At 37.1% G+C, this 23,045-nt stretch overlaps 1 protein-coding gene across 3 annotated transcripts in view; it reads left to right on the top strand.

Moving 5' to 3' along the window:
- NALF1 (NALCN channel auxiliary factor 1) overlaps positions 1-23,045 on the top strand; it is a 636,618-nt gene that overhangs the window by 600,652 nt on the left and 12,921 nt on the right. For 2 of the 3 annotated variants that reach the window (XM_077158647.1, XM_077158649.1), the window contains exon 2: positions 2,583-2,754. In XM_077158647.1, coding sequence (XP_077014762.1) covers positions 2,583-2,754 — 172 coding nt within the window. Of the gene's footprint in view, positions 1-2,582; positions 2,755-5,050; positions 5,482-23,045 lie in introns of those variants that run through there. The other variant, XM_077158648.1, reaches the window with a different exon arrangement.

The raw sequence follows: 23,045 nt of genomic DNA, 5'->3' as shown, positions 1-23,045 counted from the left end.
TCTGCCAATCATGACTCCTTTTTTTTTTTCATAACTAGTACCAGATATTTATAAAAATAAGCTTTGATCATTCACTAGTTTCTTGAGTCAAAAAATCTGTAAAGAATCATGGTTGAGATAGGATCTAAAGAACCCAAATCAAAATGAATCTGTTCCAGTTGGGCAATTGTGAAGAAGTGACTGAGAGGAGTATATGTACACGTTCCAGGAGACCTCAGCATGTGACAGGCATCCGTGAGCAAGAACAGGCTGTTTCCTAAGACAGAGTTTACAGGTACAGGAAGTGTCTTGCTATACAGAACCCATTTTAATTTGAACAACTGTGCCAAGGCATAGAGGGAAGGGGGGCAGAGAGCACAATTCGACCCATAAAAATATATGCAACTCGCTAGAATTATGCCAGAATATTCCCTAAGAGAAACAGACTACCCTAGTTCTTAGAATCCCAGAAATGTGCACAATGTGAGTTTTCTCACAATGAAATTTTGTTAAATTGGAACTGCAAACATGAACATATTCAACTTCCTCTAATACCATGAAGAGGCTTCCAAAACCAGGAATCACAAAATAGACACCAGCCATTCTTAGATTAGGAGCTGTCATGACACATTACAGGTTATGGCATATTACACCAATATCAATGGCATTTTGAAATGCATCTTCAACTTCTCCAAAGGATGGCTAAAAAACTATTTTCATTTTTCCTTCTTCTTAAACTGATGCTTCTAGGCTCTTTCTGGCCCCAGGACAGCTCCGCTCCCACCTGCCACCTCTGTACGGGGGCCACTTCCACTCCCCACACCCCTGTTTCCCTGTGGGAATTGAAGAATTCTTAGTGATTTCCTCAACTATTTTATTGTATTTCTTCTGGTAAAATTCTTCAATGTATCTTTAATGTTAATACCCATTTAAATGATCTGTAAAAATACTAATTATTTGCATGTTTTCCTAACAAGTTATATAGTGATTATGTATGATTAGTAATTTAGCAAATAAATTACTTTTAAATATCGAAATGAGTTCTAAATTTCATATTTATTCCATATTACCCTATTGAGACACTTCTGATTAAATAAAAAAGCCTTATTTTGATTAAGTTAATAAATTAGTTATAAATAAAAATTCAATCCAATCTTCCTTATACCAAATGGACTTTAACTTGGGACATGCAAGGCAGTACTGGTTTCAGTAATTACTTACAAAATTCCTTTGTGATTTCTACACTTACACATACATTTTTCTAAAAATAAATGCCTTTTCAGGTTAAGCACAGCATAATTATTAAGAGCATAGCATTTGGAATCTCCTCATAACCTGGGTTTGAATTCTGGATTCTCCACTTCCAAAACTGATTACTATTCCTGTGTGAAATGTGACTAATAGTTATCTTCTATGTTTGTGGTGAGAATTATGTGGGAAAAAAATGTAGCGTGCTTAAAACTGTGCATAGAATAGAATATAAACAAGGTATGATCTCATAGGGTAATATAAAAAGCCATTTACTTTTCTAGGTGGAATATAGTTGACTAAATATTACCTAAATATTTTTAACTCTAGAAACAGACAGATGAAAGCCATCAGTGCAAGGATCTGGAAAATAATTCTGAATCTCAGTAATCTATATCGTAGAGGGGTTCTTTTGTCATTATTTCAGTTTAGGTTCAGTTTGTTTCCTATACTAGAAAAAGTAAATTTTTTCAAAGTTTTTATGTTCTTCCTAAATAGCCACCAAACAGCAAAGGTATAAATGAACTCAAAATCCTTCAACATCATTTTAAAAGTAAATAAAGAGCGGGCCACGGTGGCTCAGCAGGCATGAGACCCGGATTCGATTCCCAGTGCCTGTCCGTGCAAAAAAAGAGAAAGGAAATAAATACTTAATATCAATGTTCCCCATGATCCCCCAAATTCAAGTTGTTCTGATGTTTCCCTCCTCCTCCTTCTAAACACACCACAGAATATCATGTCTAACTATGTTGAGGTTGTCCGGGCTTTTGAGCAATGACACTGATGTGAGTCATAAATCTAAATGTTCATTTCTGCTGTTTCTGTGACTCTTGAAGTTCAAGCACTAACTAGCGGGGATTGTTTTCTCACGGCCTTCTGGGTATCATTATAAAGCAGTCAGTGCCATCTAGTGGCAATTGGAAGCATAGACAGTGCACCGGGAACTGGAAAGACTCGCTAGCTGACCTTGCCCATTGCAGTCAATAGCTACGGTATATCAAAACGGTCAATTATTCCTTTCACTTTCTAAGTCGTTGGATTTATTGAAAAAAAAAAATCGGTCCTTGCTTAAATCTATTGTTTTGCAAATGAGCTATATCAAATCAAAAGCCTAAATGTCTTCTCTGTTTTACTAAAGGCTCAATCAAATAACGTTTTGCTCCGATTGCAAAGACTTTGGTTGCTACGTTCTTATCACTCGCAGCTGGCATTGTGTAACTATGCTTCCCCCAGATGAGAGTTTTTCTTACAATCTCTCTGAAACCACCGCATGCTTCCCACAGCACAGCATGTCCTTCCGTTAGAGACAGAATTGTTGTCATCCCTCCATATTTTTGATTCTTCTCTTCTTTCAGATTGTCTACAAAGCCTGGCTCTGTTCCCAGTATTTTGAAGTCACACAGTTTAACTGCAGAAAGACAATTCCTTGCAAGCAATACTGTTTGGAGGTTCAGACAAGGTGTCCATTTATATTGCCCGACAATGATGAAGTTATCTACGGAGGACTGTCCAGTTTCATCTGTACAGGTACAGTGCAGGGCAGGGTTTTGCCAACCAATCTCTCGTTGTTGTTTTTTTTCTTATATGATGTTTGTTGGCCTTGTTGTATTTCCTCCCACTGATACAACCTTGAAGATACAGCTGCAATTTTCTATGCTTTCATCATCAGAATCATTGAAAGGACCTCTACGCTCATCTGGAAATGCTTCAGCTTCTAGTCACAAACCTATCGTATAACTATATATATCGCAGTAATACTTTGTAAAAGGAGAATTCTGAGGGCAAAGTGTTAACAATCATTACCTAGCCTTAAACATGACTTGGAGAAGGTTGGGTTTTGCCTGTATTGCTTCTGTAGTACATGGAAACAAATGATGTGATGAGGCCATAGAATTATATTTCTTCTTCAAGTTAGTAACAAGTTTTCATCTCTGAGTCTATTTGCTGAAAATTTCATGTTGCTTTATCTTACATAAGTAACAAGAGCATAAAGAAATGGCTGTTGAAGTTGCGTGTGTGTATGTGTGTATTAGAGCCATGCTAGGGTCAAATACAATTCTATTTCGTACATCCCATTAACACTCTTTCCTTCTTTCAGCAAACAACTCAGACTGAGCAAAACACCATTATCGATACTTATTTTCTGGATATTTATAAGCATTATAGAAATTAGTCACAGAAGGTCAGAGTAGTTCGTTGTTGTTGTTTTTAATTAATGATGAGTAGCTACTCAGGTGATGTGAGAATCAGAGTTGTCACTCTACATTCTTCTCTTATGCGCAGTGACATTAAATGCAGAGTTAGTAAAAAGAATTAACCAACTAGGCTGATCTTATTCTTGCCACCAGGAATTCTTCCTCTTTTAATTTAATTAATTATTTTATTTCCATTTTTAATGCTGAAAAAGTCAACACGTATCATCAGGATTTGAAGGGATAGATTGAGCTTCCTTCAAATTCAACAAATGCAATTATAGTGGTTCCCTTACGATTCGAAAATGCATTCAATTTGCAGCTCCTAGGACAGAGATCCCCTGTAGGAAGCTATTAGGGGTTCTTCACTTACTTGTTATGTCAACCTCCAAAAGTATTACAGCAACACACAACTGCCGGAAGCCCATTACAGGGAGCTGCCCAAGTAAGCATCAGTTAGTGTCAAGATATTTCATTCCAGCAACTAACTTTTGCCACAGTAATAATCCTTCCTTAGGGTTTTTTGCACCCCAACTTTTAGAGCTATAGAATTATAGGACTTCCAGTTCTTTCCCCCATATCTTTGATTAGATTAAATATACTGCTACTTAGGATTCCTGTCATCCACAAAAGAGTGAGCCCTTTGGGGTCAGTGAACCATTTGGAAGTTTCAGAACAGACACATATCCTCTAAATAATCAGGAGTTATTTATAATTTGACCAACATGTTATTTAAATTCAATAATCCGTGCATGGTTTCTATATGATGCTATATTACTTGTCCATGGCCTGAACATGAACGTTTTAATTTATATATTTTTTATCATCTGCTCCTTTATGTTTCTATGATCTTTTGTAAGCTGATCACTTATTTAAAAACAAAATACCTGAGAATGCATGTCTATGACTGTGAGATGTCTTTGATTAAGGTTATTACACAAGGCCATGACCAAATGTTCTGACAGCAAACCTTGAAAACAAGAGCTCCTCCTTGTATGCTCAATTCTGAGTCTGCTGTAGGAGGTAAAGGAAAAATACTTGAACTAAGATCTCTTGTGGTTTTCCTGTTAAAGAATAGAACTGACACATCACTGAGGGAGTGTTTGAAAAATTAATTATGAAGAAATTCTGAAATGCTTTTCAGGTTGAAACCTGTCATTGAATGTTAGGCATTACTGAGCTCAAAGTGGGTTTTCTTCGCAAGCTTAGTTCACATAATGCGCCGCTATTTAGACACTCATTTTCTTCATCTTTCAAGTGAGGGGGTGGGACTTGTTTTCGGATCCTATGATGTCAGCTCATCATTGTCATAATTATGTGGGGTTCCCTCTCCACACTCCCTCACCTTATTCTAGAGTCCCCTAGAGAAATCCAGGAGCGCTTACTGATAATAGTGAACCAAAATTAAGAAAACAGAGCATTGTAGGCTGTGGGTGCTATGGTAACAAACATTACGAAAATTACGATTTGATCGACAGATGAAATAGATTTGGCATATTTTGCTGCTCTATTTTCATAGAGAAAATATTGGGAGGAAAAAAGTAAAAGTTGACCTGCTGGATTTCACTGACAATCGAGATAAAACACATTTTGAGAATTATATGTAAATTCTGTATTCCTTTTTTTTTTAGCTGTGACAAGAATAAGGTTATGTTTCTATCTCTTGGGAAAATACTGTGGGCTGCTGCTGTTAGTTACCTTGACAGGCCTGATGATGATGCATGATGGAGGAGGCGAGACACCTTGTGGCTATGCCTTGGTACTGCAGGCAAGAGAAAAATATTTCAATGAGAGAAAACTACGGGAGAAAATACCTTGACATGCACAATTGGTCAAATTGGAAAGGACTTTTTAAAATATTTTCTCTCATCATTCATGTGAGAATTCACAGCTGTGACAGAAGAAGCAGCTCCACAATCCTGTTCTGACGTTGCTGCTGTAAGATGTTGGTAAGATTGTTAAAAGACTTGAAAAATGTTCACATTAAAGGAGCATCTTAGTAGAAAATTCTGCTTCCCATAGATTTTAATTTGTACCTCTCTACTACTTTCAATGTCTATATTTCCCTAATGTGTGAATTTGTTTCACTATTTAATGAATTGCACGACTATTTATTTTTTCTAGAAAACAGTATCATGAGAGTTGATTTTAGTTAAAGCATCATTTGATGTCACACAAAGTATTTTAATGAATGCATCAAATGTTTAGGCCAAAAGACCAAAGTGGAGGGACACAGTATTCCCAGAATAAAATAAAGAACTACGACAAAAGTTTGAAAAAATTAAGTAAAAATCCAGTACCGTTGCAGTGTGAGACTGGCTACTGTTAAAACACTTTCTGAAGTCTAGTCAAATTCATACCTTTCGATCTGAACTTACATCATTAATACTTAAGATTGTTTTCCCTGACTTCCACCTCTGTATGTATTCATGACAGCTCTTTTGCCTTTGGCAAGGGAACATAGTGGAAGAAAAGAGCTTTGGAGTAAAAATTAGGTTAACTGGATTCTGCCAGTCCCTGTGAATTTTCAAGGACAGATCTACTACAAGGTTTCACTTTCTTCATCTCCAGAAGTGGGGTAGCAATACTTTGCCTCCACGAATACAGAGTTCCCAGGGTCTCTGAGGATAGAGTCCCAAGTTCAATGGGAACAAGTCTAGCCTGGCATGTGGCGGATGAGTAAAATGCCACAGATTTAGAGGATGATGGCGGCTTCTGATTTGGCTGTGTGTGCCTGCAGTTGGGTGGCCTGGGGGAAGACATCGGCTTAAACTCATCCAGAAAGATCCTTGCTAAAGAGCCAAGAAGAGCTGTGAATAAGTTCATCTGTCTCCGGGTCTGCTGATAAAGCTGATCATATCCTTCACAAGCTATCCATATAGATAACCGTCGGGGAAATTTTAATGTAGTTTAATTCTCTGCTTTTCATCTCTATACTTTGCCTGATCTAAGAGGAGACATGAAAGGAATTAGACCAGGGAGAGTTGAGAAAACTGTGCGTGGAGGGTTGCCCTGGACAGGAGCTGTAGCAGCGGCAAGAACTTCCTGGCCTTCATCTCAGTGAGCACCGAGGTTGCAAGCTCCAGGGAGCTGTGCAGGGGTGAGCCGGTGGCCATTCCCTGGGCTGGCACCATGGAAGTGAACCCTGCAGGTTTACTGTGCAGAAAGCATGTGAGCTGTTGTTTCTGATGCCACCGAGGGAGGCTCTTACTGGCATCAGCGCAGGGTTGCTGCTAACCTTGCAGCAGAAGTGACACTTTTGTGTCTGGCAAATGTGTTCAGTCCTCTGTGAACTCTCCAGGATGGAGGCCCACCCTTTGCTCAGGCCTGGACTCTCGAACGCCACCCCGATGGCAGGCTAGTGCAAGGCTGGGCTGCTGAGCCTGTGCTAGCCTGGGGCACGGAGCATCGCGGGCAGACATTGCCCCGAGAGCGAGGAGAGCTGAGAAATGCACCACAGTTACATTCACTCCCCCCAAATATTTGTGCTATAAATGCCTCAGAGCTTCAAACCAAATGATGAATTCTTATTCTGGAATTTCAGCTCAGGAAGGATAATTTGGAGGAAAGAGGGATCTCCCCAGAATAGGTGTTTCTTATTCAATGAAAATGCAGTTAAGACATCTTTGTTAAGCATGTATCCCCACTTTGTAGGTGTTCTGGACACTGAATTTTTAGAACAGTGACTATGATCTCGAATATATATGTGTGTGTGTATTAAGTCAATTTTAGAACAAGCCTGAATTATAGAAGTCAGCTACTCTGATTTTTTTTTACACAGAATTAAACAGAGACTCTCTCCTCCCACCCCCCACCCCCCAAAAAAGCCTGTTATTGCAGAAACTAGGATAGATCCACATTTACTGGCTATTAGCCCAGCATTTGTATCACCAGTGGAACAGAAAACAACCTCAGCCAGTCCATCCTGAATTAGGTTGTGCGCCAGTGTCTCATAATTGTAGTAGACATGTACAAAGTCAGCCAGAGTGTTAACCTGAAGATCAGGCCCTCAGCTTACAGTCTGCCCATTGCAGTTTTAAATAGCTGGCGGATATGTCCTGATTACACAATGTCCTATATGCCATTAAAAATGAAAGTTACAAGTATTTTGTTTCTGGTTAAATAAAGAAAGGAGAACTTGTCTGACTGCCAATTCTCTGGAATATTTTGTGCTAAAATGGCTAACTTTTTTAGTCAGATTGGTTACAAGTTTGTTAGGTTGCACACACATACATACATACATACACAAATATATTAGTGTGAAGACTAAGGGCCAGCTTTTTAAAAGTATTTGTATAAATATGATTGTTCATTTAAATGACCTTCCTCTATTTTGTGTTTGGACACTTCTGAGTAGTTATTTCTTGTATCTCTATAATCCAAGCACCTAAGTGTATGCTTGTGTCCCATGAAGAAAGACTACATTAGACAGATTTTAAAATGGAAAATGGAAAATAAACCAATTTTCCTCAGTTTTGACATCTTGTCTTTTTGGTCATTGGGTTTAAATTGGGGGATGAGATTTTTCACATGGATTCTAATTTATGAGATAATCAGGTTTAGTCTTTTCCAAAGGTGTTCTAGAACATGTCTTCAGTGTGTGGTTTTCTTCAAATTCATAAAATTTAGAAGTTCAGTTTTTATACCCAATAATATTAAGAAACATAGGTTCATTGGAAATAATTTTCACATTCTGCTGTATACGTTTTGAGAGTTATCCAAATATTCATGTGCATGCACACAAACACACAAAGATACACATAGCAAAATATATATGGTGATGATTTGGAACTGTATGTACCCCAGAAAAACATGTTCTTAAATTTAATCCCTTCTTATGGATATGAATCCATTAGAACAAGGACCTTTTGATGAGACTACTTCAGTTAAGCTGCAACCTACCTCCATTAGTAAGGGTCTTAATCCTGTTAGTGGAGTCTTTTCTAAAGGAATGAATTCAGACATGAGAGAAAAAGCTGCAGAAGCAGGAAGCTGAAATCAATGAAACCTGGAAGGGAAAGGAGAGCCCAGCAGACGCTGCCAGGTGCCTTGCCATGTGACAAAGGAGACAAGGATCACCAGCAGCCAGTCTTTGGGAAGAAAGCATTGCCTTGACGATGCCTTGATTTAGATATTTTCTCTGCCTCAAAAGTATGAGCAAATAAATTCCCATTGGTTAACCTGACTCATTTCATGGTATTATAGAATAGACGATATATGGTACATTTATATATAATTCATGTATGATTTATTTATGCATATAATTCTAAAACTCAATTTCAAAAGTAAGGTAGGTAATTAAAAGGGAAAATATTTTAGGGTTAAAATTGAAATTCAGTTTCTATCATGGCTTAAAAGTTATCTTTGAAAGCAATTTCAAAAGATGCGTGCATGCATTTTGTTAAAGGCAGCACTGATGGAATAAATGTATAACCTCCCAAAAGGAAGACTTGAAAAAGCAAAACCCATTTTGATGTAAAATTACTGGAAGGCTGTTTTAAGACAGAAGCTTTATTACCTTTATTAACGTACTGGTTGTATTCCCTTTGTCTCTCTGTTGACTCACTGCCAAATGAGTGATAAAAATCTACAGTGAGGGTGCACGGTGGTTCAGTGGTAGAATGCTCACCTTTCATGTGGGAGACCCGGGTTCGATTCCCAGAGCATGCACCCAAAAAAAAAAAAAAAATCTACAGCAAGATAACACTTTATACCTACCAGGTAGGCTATTATTTAGAAAATAGAAAATAGCAACTGTTGGTGAGGATGCAGAGAACTAGGAATCCTCATACATTGTTGGTGGGAATAAATAATGGTGCAGCCTATGTGTAAAAACATTTGGCAGGTTCTCTGTAAATTAAGCATAGATTTACCGTACGACCTAGCAATTCCATTCCTAGGCATATACCCAAAAGAATTGGAAGCAAGGATGCAAACAGATATTTGTGCACCAATGTTCATTACAACATTATTCGTAATAGCCGAAAGGTAGGAGCAACCAAATGCATATCAACAGATGAATGGAGAAGCAAAATGCCTTATATCCATACCATGGATTATCATTCACCAGAAATGAAGTACTGGCTCACACTGAAACATGGAGGGTCCTTGAAGACATCATGCTGAGTGAAGTAAGCCAGACACAAAAGGACAAATATGCTTTAATTTCTTTTGAATGAAACACTTAGAGAAAGCAAATCCATAGAGACAGAAAGCAGAATAATGGTTATCAGGGGTAGGGGGACAGGGAAATGGGGGGTTATTACTAAATGAGTGTGAGTTTTGGCTTGGTGTGATGAAATAGTGTGGAAATATTTATGGTGAAAGTTGCACAGTATTATCAATTGTACTTATGCACAGTATTATTAATTGTACTTAATGTTAAAGAATTGGCCACTTTATATGGATGAAATCATTTTTATTATATACATCTTACCACAATTAAAAGAAAGAAAGAAATTTTAAAAGTGAAGACAGCTAATAACAGATGTTGACAGGGATGTGGAGAAACTGGAGTCCTTGGGCACTGCTGGTGCGAATATAAAATTTTGGTGAAGTCACTTTGGAAATAAGTCTGGAAGTTCCTCGAAAGTTTGAGCATAGAACTGCCACGTAACACAACCTATATTCCTAGGTATATTCCCAAGATAAATGAATAAATATATCCATGCAACAACATATGCATGGATGGACTTAGCAGCATTATTCATAGTAGTTAAAAAGTGGAAAAGCCAAATATTCATCAATCGATGAATGGTCAAATAAAAGATGGAATATTTATATGATGAAATATTATTCAGAAATAAAAAGGAATGTAGTATTGATACGTGCAACAGTCTGGAGGAAGCTTGAAAACATTATGCTAAGTGAGAGGCCACATGTTGTTGTATTATTCCATTCATATGAAACTATAGAATCAGCAAATCTATAGAGACAGAATAGACTGGTGGTTGCCTAGAGTTGGGTTTGGTGAAGTTGGGGGAATGGAAAGTGACTGTTACTGTATTCAGGGTTTCTTTTCAGAGTTATAAAAACGTCCTAAAATTGATTGCGGTGACAGGTGCAGAACTCTGAATATACTAAAAAACCACTGAATTATGCACTTTAAATAGGTGCATTGGATGGCAGGTGAAATATAACTCATGACGCTATTATATAAAAAAGGAAAATACAATGTCATACAGACTTAAAATTCAGACTTCACCAAAGACACTTACTTTTATTCTTAAATGTGGGATGCATTGTAACCTTCATTAATATTTCTTCCTTTACTGAAAATTTCACTATCAGATTTAAAAAAACCTTTTAGGGGTATTTGCCATAACTGCATAAACAGACCTACAATTTAGTCTTTCCTTGTATATGTGGGCTAGGAAAGCTGAAGGGAGCCCAAATTCAGTTAATTGGAAACAAGCATTGCAAGGGAAATGAAAATAACTCAAATTACAAGGATAATAATTATCCCAAGATAGGCCCTGTTTCCCATTGCATGACAAATTATTGTTACATAGATTATTGTAAAATCCAATTCTGAACTGTGAAGAGCCCAAGACTGCTACTTCTGATATCTTTTAAGGTAAATTATATGCATATGTAAGTAGATAAAGTCAACTTTTTACCAAGAATATTGTTTTTAAAGGCCAGTTTTCAGTACACAATAGACATATTTTCCCTTGCAGTATAATGTCTGACAATCTGTTTCATAGACATTTTCACTGTCTAGCTGCTCGTTATAACCATCCCTCTCCTGTGAACACTCCCCACTGTTCTTTGATTTCTTAGAGCTTTATAAATAGAATTGACAGTGACTCTGTATATTCACAGGGACTAAAGCATGTGACCACACTGAAAACACTTGGACTAAAGCAGCTGCTACTATACGCTCACAATTCTTAATTTAATTATTTTGAATTGGTATTATATACATATGGAACAAAATTTAAAATACACTAAATATTGAAAATTAGGTTAATTCCATCCCTACTCCAACTGATAACCATGATTATCAGTTACAAATTTATCATAATTAGTCCCTAATTGGTGGCCATTTATACAATATAAATTCTTCTTTTATTACCTATAGTCAGTCAAGAAATATTTTTGTTGATGCATCATTTAGTACATGTGGAAGTTTATCTGTAGGATAAATACAGTACCAAGAAGTGGAAGTAGAATTGCTGAATCAAAGAGACTATGCATTTAGCATTTGGAAGATATCTGCCATGCAAACCAATCTGAACAGTAATCATGCCATTCCGCTGAGACATAATGCCTTCAGAAGATACTCTACTCTCCTTAACATGGTTTGATTTGACCCCAGTTGCCCTTCCAGCCTCTTTTATCATCACGGCTCCTTTGGAATTTAACACGCCTATGCATCTCACCATAAGATCCCCCTGGCTGATAACTCTTCCTTCAAATCTTCACTTGGATAATTCTTAAGCATCTACCAGCTTACTCCCAATAGGAGGCATTCTCTACACCCAAGTGTGGGTTCGTAGCATACGTACCCTGTAGCCTCCTGTGTTTCCTCTTTCATGGCATTACTGAGCAGCTTTGTCATCACGTGTTTTTATGTCTGTCTCAGGGCAAGGGCTTCCCTTGCTCATGACTGTTGCCCCAGTACCCAAACAAGTGTCTGACCCATAATTTGTATCCAATAAATAAATAGTGAATGCACCAATGAAAATGAAGCAATCTTTAGTGGTCCATGTCCTTGGAAACAGAAGAGGCCTGAAGGCTGGAGTTATAGCTTGAGGAAGGCAGGATTGTCTACATAATACCCTTCAAAGCCAGCAGGGGCCATCTGCTACACAGCTCTACCTGCCTGAGATATTAGGTGGGTTCATGTGAAAGGGGATGATAGTTTGATTCACTTTAATGAAATGCTCTCTCCCTTTGTAGTTGAAGATGTGAATCTTAGTCTTTCATTGTAAAGATGTTTTTGGGTTTCATTCCTCCTGTCACATGCAACATAAAGGCTGGGTGTTGAAATCATTCAGGTCATTGTGCTGGTTTGAAAGAATGTAGAAAAGCCATGCTTAATCTAAATCCCATTTCATAAAGGCAGAATAATCCCAATTCAATACTGTATGTTTGAAACTGTAATCAAATCATCTCCCTGGAGATGTAACCCAATCAAGAGTGGTTGTTAAACTGAATTAGGTGACGACATGTCTCCATCCATTTGGGTGGGTCTTGATTAGTTTCTGAAGTCCTATGAAAGAGGAAACATTTTGGAAAATGAGAGGTTCAGAGCGAGCAGAGCAAAACGACATAGCCACGAGAAGCAGAGTCTACCAGCCAGCGTCCTTTGGAGATGAAAAAGGAAAATGCCTCCCGGGGAGCTTCATGAAACTGGAAGCCAGGAGAACAAGCTGGCAGATGACACCATGTTTGCCACGTGCCCTTCCAGATGAGAGAGAAACTCTGACTGTGTTCGCCATGTGCCTTCTCAGTTGAGAGATAAACCCTGAACTTCATCAGCCTTCTTGAACCAAGGTGTCTTTCCCTGGATGCCTTTGATTGGACATTTCTATAGACTTGTTTTAATTGGGACATTTTCTCAGCCTTAGAAGTGTAAAGTAGCAACTTATTAAATTCTTCTTCTAAAAGCCATTCCGTTTCTGGTATATTGCATTCCGGCAGCTAGCAAATTAAAACAGTCATCATCACTTACCTTGTGTTTTCAGCACAACCTGAACTACTCGGATTTTTAAACTGCCTAACAAATTGTGTATGTGATATACAACCCTGTGGAATTTATATTTTTAATGGGTACCCCAAACTTGCACTGTATCTAGCAATTTTTGCACAAAACAACCACACTCAATGTGGCTTGTTCAAGAATAGAATAATGCAAATATGAAGACAAATTTTGTACACTTCAAAAATTTCAGAGGATTAGAGGACAGAAAGCAGTAAAAAGGAATTATAAGAATGAGAGAGCTCAGCAAAGGGGATTTAGGAGATAATAATGCGAGGAAAGTGATAATGACAAAGACGTTCTGTATTACCACTACAGATAATTTTTTATTGTAAAATAAAATTATTTTTGCAAATTTCTTGAATCTCCTTTTGAAGAAATTTAGACCCTCAATCAATTTGCAGTGTTCTTCAGGTGTTGTGCCCAATTTTTCATGACAAAAAAATTTTAGACCTAAGTTTGAAAACTCCTCAGTTCAGAAGGAAAGGCAATCAGTGAATTTTTACTTGGAAAGTCTAACCAAATAAGCTTTCTATCTCTAGAAATTACTTTCCATTTAGGAATATGTTTGTTTTTTCCCTTCTAGCCTGATTTTATGGCCTCTCCTGTGGTGTAGAGAGGAAATATAGACTAGTGGTATTATGTAACAGTTTTACTAAATTCCTGCACAGTTTTCAAATTCTAAGTCTCAATCCTTGCATAAATAATGGTTTATGTCTCCGTTCATTTCTGTTATCCCTCTCACAAAGAGATAAATAAGTTCTCAAGTATGGAGAAAATTTCATCAGGAAAATAAGAAATTTATGAAAAACCAAGTACTCCACCAATCATAAAAATAAACAAGCATGAATGTATAGCTAGGGAAATTCCATACAGGAAAGCTTGGCATTTGGAGCTGAAAGGACCTGAGTTATTATCCAGCTGTAGCAGATGAGTATCCTTCGAGCTGCCATCAACTTGTTGGGCCTGGACTGTTATGGGGAATTGTGAGGCCATTGTGGATGGTACAGTCATCAGTTAGTAATGTCTGCCATGAGTGCAGAAGTGGGCAGAGACTTTTGGGCCTTACATTTGCCCAGCATAATAGCTCAACTGTTCAAGTTAGCAGGTAAGAAAAGTGAAGAATGGAGAGATTAGGTAACTTTCCCAAGTTCACACAAAAGCTTGACACTGTAGTTGTTATAAACTATTTCCTTGCTTTTAATATAAAATACTAGCACAAATAGGAAGTATTTTATAAGAATAAATGTAGTTAGTGTACATGAGTTTATGTTCTTTCTCCTGCATAACATTTTACCCACCAGGGTGTTCTGTCCCACTCTCCCGAAATATTTTCTCTTGCAATTTCACTCATTCGACTTTTGTTGCAGACTCATTGTATTCGTTTTTTTTAATGTTACCTTAGCAATATTGCCAAATTTTATTTCCTTTAAGCAACACAAATTTTAATCTCATGGTTCTGAAGTCAGAAGTTTGACACTGGTCTGGCTAAGCTAAACTCAGGTGTCCACTGCCTGTATTTCTTTTGGGGGGCACTAGGGAAAGACCCATTTTCTGATCATTCAGACTGTTGGAAGGCCCCCATTTTCCTGTTGGCTGCAAATTGAGGGTCATTCACAGCTTCTAGAGGCCATCCATTATTCCTTGGCTCATGGCTCCTCCCCTCCATCTTCAAGGTCAGCAGTGGTGGAGCAAATCCACCTCAGGTCACATCTCTCTAACCGTCTGTTCTATCTCCCTCTTCCAGACTTTTTTGTTTTTTATTATTTTTTTATTGTGAAAAAATAACATATATACAAAAAAGCAATAAGTTTCAAAGCACACCACAACAATTATAGAGCAGATTTCAGAGTATGGTATGGGATACAGTTCCACAACTTTAGGTTTTTCCTTCTAGCTGCTCCAAGACACTGGAGACTAAATCGAAATATCACTATAATGATTTCAGCAGTCATACCCATTTGTTAAATCCTGCCTTCTCTGTTATAACTCTACCTTCTCCTTTGATCTTTCTCCCAATCTTTAGGGGTATTTGGGATATGCCCATTCTGACTTTTTCATGTTGGAAAGTGCTGTTGATAATATGGGATGGGGGGTGGAATAAGTTGATGTTCTGGAGAGGCTGGCCCCTCTGGGTTTCAGGACTTACCTGGCCTAGGAACCCATTTGGAGGTTGTAGGTTCCTGAAGTAATCACATTGCCTGGAACCTTTATTGAATCTCAGATAAAGCCCTAGGTGTGCTTTATGGTTGGCAGGAATGGTTTTGATCGGTGTTTGACAAAACATGATAAGTAACAAAATCTAGCTGAAGTTTGCATAGAGTAGCCTCTAGCTTAGCCTCTTGACTCTGTTTGAACTCTCTCAGCCACTGATAACTGATGTGTTACAATTCTTTCCCCCTTTTTGTAAGGAAGGCATTGTTAATCACAAGGTACCAAGGCCAGGCTCAGCCTGGGAGTCATATCCCACGTTGCCAGGGAGACTTTCTTCCCTGGATGTCATGTCCTACATAAGGGGGAGGGTAATGTTTTACTTGCAGCGTTGGGTTTAAAAGAGACAGAGGCCACCGCTGAGCAACAAAAGAGGTCCTCTGGAAGTAACTCTTAGGCATAACTATAGGTAGGCTGTTTCTCTGCCACATAAATAAGCTTAACAAACCTCATGATCAAGGGCTTGGCCTATTGACTTGAGAGTCCCTAATGTCTGAGACAGTATCTCCCCCTTCTGGTTTTAAGAGCTCATGTGATTACATTGGGCCCATTTGGATAATCTAGGATAATCTCCATATTTTTAAGGTTAGCTGATTAACAATCCTAATCCCATCTGCAACCTTAATTTCCCTTTGCCATGTAATTTAACACAGGCACAAATTTCAGGGATTAGGACATGGACATCTTACTGGTGGGTACACAGTATTCTGCCTGTCACACCGGTCACAAATCAGGCATTATGCTAGATGGTGATGCAAAGGTGATCAACAGATGTGATTCATAACCTAAGAAACACCTGTTCACCTGAGGAAGTAAACAGGTTAAATAAATGCTAATCAAGAGGCATTATATTCAAAGTATTCAGAAAGTTAGAGGATGAAGATGCCAATTCTCTGTATCTCTATAACTTCCCTAGGAAGGAAGCAAGTCAATTGTTAATATCACAGATTGACAGATGTGAGAAGGGAGGTACAAAGAGACTAAGTTTATCCAGTTTAAAATAGGTTATTTCCCAAAGAATACAATCCATGGTGCAGATGTAATTCATAGTTTCCAGGTTATTTTACTGTTTACATATGTCACTACCACTACAATTCTGATGACTACCAGCATTACTACTGGCTACTTATTTTGAGTGTGTAGTATGCAAGACAATCACCCAGGCACTTAAGATACACCAGCTCATTAATCCTCATGATGTCTCTGTGAGGTGAGAACTCTTACAAGTGACAGAAACCTAACTGAAATGGGCTTAAACCAAAAATATGATTAATTGGCTTATGTAAATAAAATGTCCAGGGACAAACATTAGGGCATATTATTGGGTAGGCAGATAGAAAGAAAGACAGACATATAGACATGAATATATAAAGGTTATGTATACAGATATATATTCATATATAGATAAATATGTAGGCAGATTAGATGTAGATAAAGGTATAGATATATAGAAAATTTCTTTCCAGATCTTGCTCAAACTCAACTTTGGTTCTCTTTCTCCACAGCTCTTGGCTTCACTTTTCTCTGTTTTAGTTTATCTCACCAGCAGAAGCAGCATTATGACCTCTCAGTTTAGAAATTGCAGCAGAGGAATCACCTCATTTCCAATAATTTTATGAAAAGCCCAGCTTCGGAGGCTTGTTGTCTTGGCTTAAGTACCATGCTCACACTTAACCAATCCCTGTAGTGAGGGGTATGGGACACCCTGGCTAGTTAGTTAGTTAGTCCCCTGGACATGGGAGTGTGGTTAGATCGGTCCTACTTGCACTGCATCGGTTTAGCATGTAAAGGACTGCTCCCCAAAATAAAATCTGCCCATTGTTTTCAGGAGGCATCAAGGATGCCCAGTAACCCAAATCACAGCTGCCCACTGCACTCTGTATGTCCCTATCCCCAGTGAGGCCAAGAAAGCCTAATGAACTTCCCAGCGTGACTCTGCTGGTAAGTGACCGAGTGGGAGCTCAGACCAGTCTTACTTAAGCACTGTGCTGCCTGTTCACGCTGCTGCCTGTTCTAGGTGTTAAGGAAACAAATTGGTCTCTGAAATTCTAATAATTTTGGTCAAATATCCAAGAAGCCACAGCATCCTTTCTGTAACGTAACATACATTGTTATATTTATATTAGAAAATGCATTCATAATAATTTAAAATAAAAACATTTACAAAATTCAGATTAGCAAAAAGGTAAGAAAAATATATTCTACCACTCAGAGGAAATAACATTTTATCCCATAAACAGCGTTTCTAATCATTAAATAGGTTTCTATAGACTGTTCTACTATCTATAATAGAACAGTGTATGAGTATAATGTAAATTACTTACTTTTACTGATTATAGAACTTTTTTCATTTCCATTTTTTTACTATATATAAATTGCCACTGTATATATACACTCGTACTTATTTCCATGTACTTCTGACTTCTTTCCTTAAAATAAATTCATTGACTTGTACTTGGCAGATTAAAGGGCATGGAAAAATTTAAAGCTTTTGCTATCTATTGCCCAAAACTTTACAGAATATTTTAGCCACATAGTTTTTCACCAGTTCAGTAACAATTGCCATATTATACTGCTTATTTATTCACTTCTTTGTGAATTTAGAGTATCACAGTTAATTATTTCTGCTGTTCTAAGTAAAATACTACATTTCAGTATTTTTCAATTTTTTAAATACAAGTGTTTGAACTTTTTCATGTGCACATTCACCCCTTTTATTTTTCATTCTTATTGCTTTTTAATGTCTAATGCTTAATTTGATGCATAATCCTTTTTTATCATCACCCATGTCCATTTTCCTTTTTCTGTATCTTTGTTTCTTGTTGGAACACAGAATTTTTTTAACGTACTGCTTTACTCATGTGAACTAGAACGATTGACATAGCAAACTATGTAAGTGTCAAATAGAGGGAGTCCCTAAGAGCCCAATTTCTCAATGCATTATTTTATAGTGTATTGCCTCCAGAAACATACACTTTGAAATCTCATTTGATTATCTGCATTGTATTCTTCAGTTTAATAGGTCTAATACTTTATTTGGCGGGGGGTGGAATATAATTCGTAGAAAGACAGCAGATATCTAAACTATGTAAATAATTTTTGTCATTATAAAAACAGGATTCTTGGTCCCTTAAGTAACAGCTATAACTGAGCATTAAATTACATTATGTTTCCTAAAAAGAACAATTTCCTGAGTATTGTATCCCTATCACTTTAAATTCATTTTTTTTTTTTGCTAATTAGTCACCATTGTCAGACTCCCTTGCATTGTGTTAAACTTTTAGAGTCTTGTGTCTTCAATAATAATTTTAAATCAGTGACCCCAGAGGGCAACAGTGGGGAAGCAAAACAGAGAGAAGTCCAAAGTACCACTGGGTGAGAAGGGTCACAACTATGCCACTTCACTTTGCACTGTAACTTGGGGCATAAACCATTGATATGTGACCTGAAACTTTCACTTTGGCAACTGACATGTCAGAATCTAAACTAACTGATTATCTACTGGAAGTTGATTGGGTTTCAACCTAACAGATAAAGGGGGCTAATTATTCTAATTATGGTTCTTTTTGTTTTAAAGCATCATTGCTTTTGTTTAGAGTCAGATTATTCTCAAATTAAATTTTGGCATAGCATAAATTTTGAGTAAAAAATATTTTGATTGAAATCACAACTGGTTTTCTTTCAACATTTAATATTTCAAAAACTAGTGCATCAAATCAGGAAAACAGTTTTCCCTAACTCATTGAAAATAAAGCATATTTTTGAAGTCAGGATCTATTTATGAGGTGGTAACGTGCCTTGAAGCCATTAACTTGTGTCTGTGTACACATGAATGTACACAGACGTTGGAATAGTTTTTTTTTATGCATTCTAAGATTACAAAGAAAGTCTGGTTTTCTCCTTAACAAGAAAAGCAGGAAATATTGTTTGGACTCTAAATACATTGATGGATCAAAGCACTGGCAATACCGTTATTTCACTTACAACTCATATTTTGAGGGACCACAGCAACAGAACTATTTACATAGTTTCCTGTTCTCAAGGATATTTCCTTTGCAGAGTTAGAGTTACCGAAGATTTCCAAATGAAAAAAGACTGTGGACAATATAATAAGGATGCTGATTTACAATATGTGAGCCCTCTGTGCCATTTCACAGAGAAAAAAATAATAGTAATAAATAGAAATAGGAAATAATAGGGAGTGTTCTTACAACAGAACATATATTTATGTGGCTTCTCGAGCAATGATGTGATAAAATCAATGCTAAACTAGCTTGCATTAAACAGGAAGTCAAAGAAACACCCATCTGAGACTTCCAAATTTTTAACATCCTCCTATAATGTAGACTCCTATGAAGCATTTAAACAAATTATTCCAAATTCTTCAATGCACTTCGTGACATTCTTTAAACAACCTTTCGATTTGTGAGGGTAATCGAACCTAAATAGTGGAAACATTTTACAACAATGGCTGGCTCATAGTGTTGGAAGAGAAAAAGAGTCACTATTTTTATTTCTTTCTCAGGTTATACTTATGGTCTCACTTGGAGTCATTTGGAACTTGATAACTTACTAGAACATGGAAGAGGGACATAACTTTTTCTGTTCTGACAATGTCCGTTGCTTTGAACCTTGCATTATTCTGATTCTTAGTGTAGAGGCAAACAGCTGCACTATAGTACTTGGACCTCCCCTCCGGGAATCCATATAGCTTTCTCCTGTACCATCCTATAAAGCTGCATGGTCATCAGGCCAACTGTTCAAGGACTCATTGGGGATGGGAGGGAAAATTAAATGAAATATTTGGTGAATATGTATTCTCTCGGTCCGTTAATTTTCTTTTCATCTTTCTTAGAATAAATTTCCCATGATTTAAAAAAAAAAAAAGACCACAGTAATCACTTGTGGAAACACAGAAATGAAATGTGATATGTAACAGTGTATATTAGGTTTCTGTTTAGACTATATTCTCCCAGCCTTTGTTCTAATAAAATACCAGAAACCATTAGAAACAATTAGTTAAGGGAATTCTCTGCTTAGCATCAGGACATTTCAAATGCCTAATTTTATTCCACAACTTAGTTTATGTCTTAATGAAGGAGTGAACTCTCTGTAGAACTTCTCTGCCATTTTAATGTGGGCCTTTGATGCTAATTTCATCTAGTGTAATTTTCAGCTTTCAGAATAATTGATATTCCTCCTGATGCACAGTTAGCCTTAGGCCCTGAATGGCCTTTACAGGTCTTTCTTAAGAGTCCATGTATCATTTTATTTCTTGACATGTGGACTTGCATTACATTTTCCTGTTGTGTTACATCTATGTGCTTTGAGACCTAATATATTCAATTCATTGTGACGTCCGCTTACAACTCAAGACCATTACATTATTTCTTTGTCCTTGGTCCCAATAATTATACACTTATTATTCTTTTGGAGACAAGCAGCCTGCTATGTGCTGAGAATGTGAGGGTGGAGTGGAGGGTAGTCTTTATTCTCAACAGTGTCAATAAGAAAAGTAATACAATGCTATTAATGTTAAGCTTACTATAAGAGTGACGTTGGTCTTTATTCAACACTACAGATCTGATGCACCTCTTCCATATCTCCCCAGAGCAAAACAATCCTATTTCAAAAATATTTCCTAATTAAAATTTACCCTTGCTTAAAAAGATTATATATATATATATAAAAAGATTATTATAAGAATATATCTCTAATTGTTTCTGCAGATGGTCACCACTATTTAGAAAATGTTCTGCTTTTTAGATCAACTCCACATTTTGTATTGTTTCACCTGTTCAAATATAAAATAACCTTAGAAAATTAGAAAACCACTCAGAGATCATCTCTTTTATTATTTTTACCCTTTGCGGGGGAAAAAAGTGGATACAGTTTGGATACAGGCTCTACTTTTATATATTTTCTTTGGTAAGTTACCTCTAAATAAATTCTATATTGCTTCAGATGAATTTGTAACAGACACAAAATTATGAGCTATTAAACTTAAAACACTAATTTCTAAAGTTATTTTCTGCAACATTAAGTTAGGATTTACATGACAAAATTGTTTTGGTAATGATAAATCATTGCCTTTAATTAAGAATGTGGTTTCTGGTCCAAGTTTTCAAACTGATGCCAAAATTTTATCTCCCAGCCATCTCTAAATCCTACTTAAGTTGAAATAAAACTACAGAATTTGATACATCCATAGATGCAATAAAATCTAGAAAGTGGGACACTATTAGAACTGAAACTTTTTTTTTTTAATTATAGAAAAGGCAGATGGACCATTTTAAAAGACAATCAGAGTTGAGTCTTTAGAGCAGAAGACTGCAGCAGAAATGGGACCAATTCCTACAACAGAGACTCTTCACGAGCAGGATTTGTTTGGACAGAAATAGAGAGCAAAATAACAAAATCCAGAAATTATCTGATAGATTAAAGACATCAGAAGACATCTGAACAGACTGCCAATGCCCATTCCTGTATATGTAATGGTGGTGTTTGCCCACAAAAAACAGATACCTACTTTCCAGAGACTTTCGAGGGGCTTTTTGTGAAGGATTTGAGAAAATCCAGATTCACAGCCTTCTTATTACATAGACTTTTGGTAGTGGTGGGAAAGTAGGTGCAATTTTTCTATGTGATTCCCATTCCTTCACCATAAAGAGAAAGGTGCCAGTTGAAGAGACTCGACAATTCAAGGGGACAAGAGAAAAAAATATTCAGAGCTATCAAAGAATTTAGAAGGGTCAGGACTCATCTAATATAAGCTTTTTGGAAAGCAAAACGAAACAACTAAGAACAAGATGAGATGGTGGAAATGGGGAAGAGATTGATTATTAAAGCAATGCTAGAAAGAATTTCCCCAGATTTGAAGAAAGGCATTACTTCAGATTTAAAGCACTCAGGCAGAAGAAGCTATAAAAAAATCACACAAAGGCATATATTCTTGAAATGTTAGAATAAAACTGACAAATGGAAGACTCTAAGATGTTTCATAGACCAAAACAAACCCACAGTAAAACCAGAATAATATCAACATGACTGGCATAGGCAGGATTTTGTTCTTTGCCCCTGTGAATATGATATGTTGCATGGCAAAAAGGATTTTGCAGACGGAACTAAAGTTTCTAAACTGCTGAACTTCAAGAAGAGAGATTACTGGGGTGATCCTAATGTAACCACAGAAGAAGGCAGAAGAGCCAGAGAGATACCGTAGAAGAGGAGGCAGGAGAGATGAGGAGAGGAAAAAGAGGTCCAAGAGATTGGTTCTGGCACAATCCATCAGTGCTGGTTGAGAACAACCAGAAAGAAAATGGGTATTTCTGCACAACAGTGCTAAGTTAAAAACAGACTGTAAAAATTCAAGGCGCAAAACACATTTATTGAGCTAAGTGACACACCTGGGAGCAGAACTCAAAGAAAGTTACTGCTCAAAGAAAAGCAGTGAGGAACCAGTTTATATATCTGCTTAGAACAAAAAGAGGGTAAAGGGGAACAGGGAGGGGGAGGCAAGGAGGACTTGAGCTATGTGAGTTGTTTGGGTCAGGGAGTCTTTGAGTACCATAAATCTGCAAAAGCAGCCCAGGCAGAATGTTTGTGTAGGAATGGACTTATCTGATGAAGATAAGCAGACTTGTGGTGTCAGCACAACTTATTTATCACAGTGCCTCCTTTCCCAGGGAGGCAGGGGTCTTAATTAGCAC

This window comes from Tamandua tetradactyla, chromosome 4 (genome assembly GCF_023851605.1).
Source record: "Tamandua tetradactyla isolate mTamTet1 chromosome 4, mTamTet1.pri, whole genome shotgun sequence".
NCBI lineage: Eukaryota > Metazoa > Chordata > Mammalia > Pilosa > Myrmecophagidae > Tamandua > Tamandua tetradactyla.
The sequence above is the reverse complement of the archived record's forward strand: the minus strand, read 5'-3'. Positions and strand labels throughout refer to the sequence as shown.